Source organism: Hordeum vulgare, chromosome 4H, assembly GCF_904849725.1.
Source record: "Hordeum vulgare subsp. vulgare chromosome 4H, MorexV3_pseudomolecules_assembly, whole genome shotgun sequence".
Taxonomy (NCBI): Eukaryota; Viridiplantae; Streptophyta; class Magnoliopsida; order Poales; family Poaceae; genus Hordeum; species Hordeum vulgare.
In genome coordinates, this window is record NC_058521.1 from 594226004 (window position 1) to 594233683 (window position 7680).

Consider the following 7680-nt stretch of genomic DNA (forward strand, 5'->3'; position numbering starts at 1 on the left):
CTGAACGAGCTACTGCTGTGTGGCTTGGCTCAGTTCCATCATGTATTGTGGACTTGTGGTCTCTCAACTGTCACTCTATGATCATGAAATAAAGTTTCCCTTACCCCCGCAAAAAAATGTGGTCGATCGCCGATGACTATTTTTGTAGTAGTGATATTTTTTCTCCTACTGAAAAAGAAGATTGTGTTCTCGTAATCCCTCAATCACTCATCACTTCGTCCAACTTACGCCGCTCTCATCTCTAGCGCCACCCCCCTAAAAAACCAGTTTTCATTGAAAACCAGCTTCACTGTCCCACATCTTATTATTTTTAATCAATAACTATAATAACACAAATAAATGAAGGTGATTACATACAAAAACCGGTTTTCATTGAAAACCAGCTTCACCGTCCCACATTGTGCTGATTCAGTTGCTACCAAGGGTCTTATTTTACGCAATTGTCATAACTATAACAACACAGATAAATGAAGGTGATTACATACAAAAACTCACTAATTTTTTAGTGATAATATGTGGTGCCAGAAATCCAATCATGTGTAGACAATTGAAAGATGCCTTGTCCAATGTATGCATCCATATATTTTTTGTGTGTGTGCATGATTTGTGATGGTAGTATGACGTTTTGCTAACAAGCTATGCAGTCAACATAACTTTCCCCTCAAAAAATAAATGTTTTGACTACATAACTTGCATGTGTGTGGTTTTCGTCACTTGCCTAATATAAAAATCATATGGCCTGTTGTAACGCACCCATAATTACCTAGTGTAGTGCAAGAATACGTGATTAGTCCATATACACTATATGAATTGAGAAAATCGAATAGTGTGAAAAAAAGAATTCAAAAAAAAGAGGAGCATGTAAATAAAAAAGGAAAGCAAGAAAGTCCGATGTAATCGGTCCCACAGATAGGCACGGCCCCGGCGGTCTTTTCAGTAGGCTGTTTTAATTGCAATTAGTTGGAAGGTGTGGACCACTCTTTCCCCACTTGGCGCCAGGACCTACTTCAGGAATATTTTGTGGGGATCGAAATATTTTGATTGTAACAGTACAAGGTGTATAAACATTTTCATCCAGCTTCTCCTACCAGTCTTCAATCAACCGGTCAGCCGGAGATCAGGAAAAAAAAGTGATGGTAAATAGTACTCCCTGTGTAAACTAATATAAAAGTGTTTATAGACATTAAAATAGTGATCCAAACACGTTTATATTAATTTACGGAAGAAGTAGTACTAGACAACTTCGAAATATCAGCATATTGTGTAGTCTATAGTTTATGCGCATGCATGACACATTTTCTCCTCTTTTAGTTGCTTCATCCGGAACAGATAAAATACGTATTATTCCTACATATGCAAAGAACAGTCGATTTCCTTACGTAGAAACATCTGTTGTATCCTCCCGCGGGGACAACGATCAACTTCAACAAATGTATCACATCCGATCCTAGAGCTATTTGTGTATACAAAGAGGTGCTTCCATCTTGCAGTCCCACTAGAAGAAAACGCTGTCCAAAAGAAAGCCAATCCATTAGGTAAAGGGAACAGGTCCACATTACATAAACTAATCTTGGCTACAAAATAAACAACGCTTGACCTATGACAAAAATAGCAAATGCATAATTACTAGCATGAGAACACATGATCACCCTCACATATACTACTCTCTCTGTATCTAAATAATTATAATTGATTATCAACTACAATTATTTAGATACAGAGGAAGTACTATAAAAAATAACGATAGATCACCCAACTCCTGGTTAGCTAGTGCTCCGTCCATTTTTATTTACTTCGCGTATTAGCTTTGATCAATGTCAAGCTTTGTAAAGTTTGACAAAGTTTATAAAAAAATACTAACATATGCAATAACAAATTAATACGATTAGATTCATTATTGAATGTACTTCCACACCATATAGGTTTGTTATGGTAAGTATTTATAATTTTTAATAAACTTGGTCAAATTTTAGAAAATTTGACTTCAATCAACTCCAATATGCCGAGTAAATAAAAACGGAGAGAGTACTATCTCCTATGCGCTTGGCCGATTAATTGGAGGAGTTTAAGCCACACGTATACACACACTGTGCACCGAAAGAGGCCGGTCTGACTAATCTCACATCCATCCACACACACACACACACACACACAGAGAAGAAGATTATATCCATCTTCCAAAACCTGGTAGCTAGCACGTACGTTTGCACACCAGCTAGCAAATACATACTTCCAGATATTTTCGGGATACGGCAGCAGTGGCGGCAGCGAGAGACCGAGACCCAGCTGAGAGAATCTCATATCATATCCCATCAGAGAAGCAAGTAGATCAGGAAGTAGCAGCAGCAAGCAGCTAGCTAGCGGCAGGGCGAGGCGAAAGCTTGACGGGGCAACCACCGGAGCAGCACCACACACCGCGGCCAGCCGACGACGACGACGAAGCGAGGCGTGGCCATGTATGCTTTCCGTGCCGCGCCCCACACCTTTTTCCCGTTTCCTCTCTCGCTCGCCTGCTTTTTCCCGATGAGATCTTTGGTCTGGTTGGCTACTTTAAGACCACTGCGTCCTCATCAATCTCCTGCTGGCTTTTCATCCTGTTTTTTCTCCCACCCCCGGACCAAAGCGAGATTCTTGCTGCGTGAGGTGAGGAGGTATAGTCTGGTAGTTGCGTAGTGTGATCTGGTAAAGGGGCCGGGAGTACGCACTGTCTCTTCTCTTGGATAGTTGAATTATAGCTACCTGCACCGCATCTTTTTTTGACTTCGTTCCTCTTCGTCTGGCTTGCCGTAGCTAGCCCATGGCTAGCGATCGAGTGGCTAGCCCTGTGTGATGTGTGTAGTAGGAGTATTTGTCTCAGTCCTAGCTAGCCTTGATTAGCTTGATAGATCAGTGGCGATATATAGGAGTGACTCATCAATTCGCGTGCCGTCTGTTCTTGTTTTCTGGAAAGATTTGGTCGTCCGAGCTATATGTATGATGTATCTCTAGTTGCTTTGCGCAAAGTGAGCTCATCTCTTTCGATTCTTGTTCCTGCCCTTTTGTCTCTGCTGATTGGTTTGGTGTGGTGATTTGCTTCAGTTGTTCCATCGAGCTGGGTGGGCTTTTTGGTGGTGTAACGGGGGAGGATGGCGCACGATCCGAGCCTCGGGTTCGCGGACTACTTCTCGGCGGCGGACGCGGCGGCGGCGTCGCTCATGCCGCAGATGGACGAGGGCGCGCCGGAGCTGTACGGCTTGCAGGCCGGGATGGAGCTGCTCGGCATGCGCGGCCTGCACGCTGCCGCCATGCCCGGCGCGACGTCCGCCGCTGAGGATGTTCACTGCGACGGAGGAGGAGACGGCCACGATGGCTCCACCATGCGCTTCTTCCTCGAGCAGCAGCAGCAGCAGCAGCAGCAACATCATCAACATCACCATCCGAGCCAGGCGCCGCTGTCCCTGTCGCTGTGCCGGCCGGAGGAAGTCGCGCAGCTGCACCAGCAGCATCACCAGCATCACCATCTCGGCGGCTCGTCTCAGCAGCAGGAGCAGCAACAGCACGAGGTGGCCGTGGCGACGTGGATGCTGCCGCACGACCACGACGCGGCAACGTACGCGCAGGCGCAGGGGCACGGCGCGCCGTGGCCCCTGCGTAGCTCCCGTTTCCTCGCCCCGGCGCAGCAGCTCCTGCAGGGCTACTGCAGCCTCCCCGTGGACACCACCCCGAAGCGCGGCAAGCCGCAGCAGCAAGACGAGGCCGGCGGCGGCGGCGAGGTGTCGTCGTCATCGACGTCGGACTGGACCCCGTCGCCGCAGATCCAGGCCATGGACGCGCTGGAGCTCAAGAGGCTCAGGGACAGGCTCTACGTCATGCTGGAGGAGGTGAGCAGCGAGCTTCGATCGATCGGGCGGGCTACGGCTACAGCAATCCAATCATCCACACAGCTCCACCGTACCACACGCAGTTGCTTGATTGATCAATCAATTAGCAGGCAGCGCACTGCATCACACCGCATGAGATGGAAGTAATTAAAAGGGAATCTTGGCTGGGTTTACAGGAAAGGTCGATCGTGGTAGCAGGAGTTGCATTGCATCATGGTTGCCGGAAGGGTGCACCTGCGGCTAGGGCAGCTATTCTTGGGCCTCACCCTTCGTTTTCGGAAACCTCTATTCCCTTGCCTCGCATAGCCCTGCCCGCCGGCCATGGCCATGCAACGCCCTCTCCACCACACCCACGCCCTGCCTGCCATGACTCTGCGGCTGCAAGCTTTCTCTGCGTACTGCTGCTGCACCACCAGTTTGCCCATCTCCCTTGGAGGATTCAATGCAACCATTTTTACTGTTTACCACACTGCACTGCCACTGCCACTGCCACGGAAAGAGCTGCAGTGGTTGCAGCAGAATTCCAGCATGCAGCTCGATCGATCGCACAAGTCACAGCACAGCACTTGCAGTTAATCGGTACTACTCATCGTACCCTCTAATTCACTGTTACATTGCCTATCTTAACTAACCAATTTATTACCGCATTGGTCCATCGATCGCACAAGTTACCCGCACTGGCAGTTCATTGTTACCACCGTCTATTTCACTGTTACATTGCACATCTTAATTTACTGCATTGGTGTATGAGTGGTTGTAGGTGGATCGGAGGTACAGGAGGTACTGTGAGCAGATGAGGGGGTTGGCGGGCGGGTTCGAGGCGGCGGCGGGGGAGCGGGCGGCGTCAGGGTACACGGCGGTGGCGGCACGGACCATCTCGCGGCACTTTCGGAGCCTCAGGGATGGGATCGTGGCGCAGCTGCAGGCGGTGCGGAAGGCACTCGGGGAGAAGGATGTGTCGCCACCGGGGATGACACGGGGTGACACCCCACGGCTCAAGGTGTTGGATCAGTGCATTCGACAGCAAAAGGCGATGCACCAGAACGGTGGCATGATGATGGACAGCCACCCGTGGCGGCCGCAGCGTGGCTTGCCCGAGCGCGCAGTCACCATCCTCCGGGCATGGCTCTTCGAGCACTTCCTCAACCCGTAAGTCGCATACCATACAAGTACTTACTTCACAAGTTCACAGAGTAATTTTATTGGCTTTCCATATCATAGATAACTAGTATATATAATGAATTTAAACTAAGTAAGCATATGGTAAGTAATGTAAATCGATGCAATGTACATTGTGCAGAATCAACATTCCTAAAGTTTGGCTAACTATGTAGGAAAAAAATATCAACATACACAATTAATACGAAATCGATATCATTAGATGCACTATGAAATTATTTTACACACAATATAACTTTGATGTTGATATTTCGTTATATAAATTCGATCAAACTTTATGGAGTTTATCTTCAGAAAAATTAAATCTTATATGCTGTGTAAAAAAAATGAGGGAATACTAGTTAGCAAACATATTCATTGAACTGCTAGTTGATTATTTCTTATTAGAGTTTTCTTCATATAAGGTTTATATTCTACAGCATACTATTCACCAGGACCACAATTATGTTGGCATCACTTGCTCAAATGGCCATGTTGGCATATTGGCTAATGGATGCTATACTAAAGCTGTCAAGCATATACGCAATGTCATGTGTGTACGACCGATCCTTGTGGACTATGGGCTGGTTTAATCTAACTGGAAACATAAACTAATTGGCCGGTTTTCATCATGTATGTTAGTTGATTAACTACGTGTATCTAGCTAGCTCGTGAGTGATTTTGTATGCACGCACGTAAGCACAAAAAGTCTTTTGTGAGAAAAGGATGGCTAGGTGGCTTAGTTTATCATGGCTAGCTAGCTGGATATATATATATATATGTGACGCATCTCTTAGTGCGTGATATGTATATTAACCAGGCGGGTGTGTTTGAGTGGAGAAAGCGTAAACATCAGTTCCAAACAACCGATTAATTAGCAGTGATTAATTTACTTACACCTGATTCCTTGTATTTTAACAGCGAGCGTAACATTTTGTGCTCATGTGATGGTTTCCTTCCAATGTGACGATCCCTGCAGGTATCCGAGCGACGTGGACAAGCACATCCTGGCTCGCCAGACGGGCCTCTCACGGAGCCAGGTACGTACGTACATGCACTACGTACCCTTGTGCATCGCGTCGTGTGGTGTGGATGGTCCATCGTCGTCGATCGATCGGTTGCCATGTCTGGGTCTTTGCTCGTCCGCTTGCGCTGGCCGGGCAAAGATTCTTGGTTCTTGGTTAGACTTGCACCTCTCGCTACAATGACATGTCGTGTACGTATGTGTGGATTGCAGGTGTCCAACTGGTTCATCAACGCGCGGGTGCGGCTGTGGAAGCCCATGGTGGAGGAGATGTACGTGGAGGAGATGAAGGGCGAGCAGCAGGACGATGGCGGCCTAAACCCTAACAACCCTAGCAGCAGCGGCAGCCACGCATCCGACGCGCAGGGGCAGCAGGGGGCGGCCGCGGCCGACGAAGGCGAGCGTGTCGTGGCCGACGAACGGAAGCCGACGCGTGCGCAGCTGCACGTCGGCCACGACGCCGGCTCGCTCGCCTCCGTCGTCAACATCGCCGGCGTCCCGGCGCGGATGGAGAGCTACGGCGTCATGGATGCCGGCCACCACCTAGACTTCGACGCGTACGGCGGCGGGCAGGGCCAGGGCTTCGGGGGCGGCGCTGGCGGCGTGTCGCTCACGCTGGGGCTGCAGCAGCACGACACGCACGGGCACGGCGGCGGCGGGGGAGTGAACATCGCGTTCGGCGCGCCGTCGTCCGCGCAGCACGGCGCGGGCGGGTTCTTGTTCCCGGGCGAGCAGATGGACGTCATGGGGTTGCATCCTTCCGGCGGCCATGGCCAGAACATCCAGTTCGGCATGGGCGGTCAGGGCGCCGCCGAGGGGTCGTCACACGGCGTGCAGGACCAGCACTACCGGGGGATGAGCGCAGGGTTTCACCTCCTCCGTGACCTGGCCGGGTGACCTGCCGGTCGTCTCGTCTGCGCGCGACGGCCGGCCCGGTGGCAAGTGCATGCTGCTTGCATCGAATGCCATCCACGGCGAGGAAGCACGCAGCTAGCCGTGCCGCAACGGCGCCGGAGGAGGGGCGGACATTGCTTTCCCCTAAGCTTTTGGTGGTATTTGTTGTTGCCTGATACGTAGGCATCTCTCGCGGTCGATCGGGTGGGCACGACGGCTGCAGTCCCCGGCTTAGAATGACACTGCCGGAATGGTGTGTTGCACATTGATTAGAGTACTGCGTATCGTGCACCAGCAGGCGCGAGGAGTACGTATGTACGTACGTACGTAGCCGGCCGTTGCTACTGATCGTGCGTGTAGTTTGGAAGCGGCCGGGCAGGTGACCTGTCCATGTATCGACCGGCCGGCGCCGGATGATTGTCTAGGGGACCGGAGACTCGCAGCTTATTATTTCTAGTTCGATTGATCAAATTGGTGGATGATTGGCCCGAGATTGATTGGTTATATTTGCTTAGAGATCTCTTGTGCTTATGCCCTGGTGACGCTACTTGATTTGGTCCCAGTACAATATATACTCATGTGATCATATATACTAGCTACGTACATGATGTGATAACGTATAGTCATGGGTAGAACACGTCTAGATGGGACATATTATTATACATCTAAATGATTGGATTAAGTATATAAAAAAATATATATCCACACGAATCTTCACATAAAATCAATGTTATAGGACATATA

At 49.4% G+C, this 7680-nt stretch overlaps 1 protein-coding gene across 5 annotated transcripts; it reads left to right on the forward strand.

Moving 5' to 3' along the window:
• Positions 1-2158: 2158 nt before the first annotated feature.
• Positions 2159-7450, forward strand: LOC123449870 (homeobox protein BEL1 homolog). 5 transcript variants are annotated; one of them, XM_045127223.1, is made up of 5 exons: positions 2159-2456; positions 3079-3860; positions 4621-5009; positions 5998-6058; positions 6256-7450. In XM_045127223.1, the coding sequence occupies exons 2-5, from the start codon at positions 3126-3128 to the stop codon at positions 6937-6939; spliced, it is 1869 nt and encodes a 622-aa protein (XP_044983158.1). In that variant the 5' UTR covers positions 2159-2456; positions 3079-3125; the 3' UTR covers positions 6940-7450. The 5 variants fall into 5 exon arrangements, with proteins under 5 accessions (XP_044983158.1, XP_044983162.1, XP_044983160.1 ...); XM_045127227.1 differs by lacking the exon at positions 2159-2456 and adding an exon at positions 2484-2651; XM_045127225.1 differs by lacking the exon at positions 2159-2456 and adding an exon at positions 2484-2643.
• The last annotated feature ends 230 nt before the right edge of the window (positions 7451-7680 follow it).

Excerpts from the sequence above, each read along its gene's own strand:
- LOC123449870 (XM_045127223.1), top strand. The coding sequence starts at position 3,126 with ATGGCGCACGATCCGAGCCTCGGGTTCGCGGACTACTTCTCGGCGGCG. Across the intron at positions 5,010-5,997 it reads TTCGAGCACTTCCTCAACCC|GTATCCGAGCGACGTGGACA; the intron begins GTAAGTCGCATA and ends CGATCCCTGCAG. Across the intron at positions 6,059-6,255 it reads CGGGCCTCTCACGGAGCCAG|GTGTCCAACTGGTTCATCAA; the intron begins GTACGTACGTAC and ends TGTGGATTGCAG.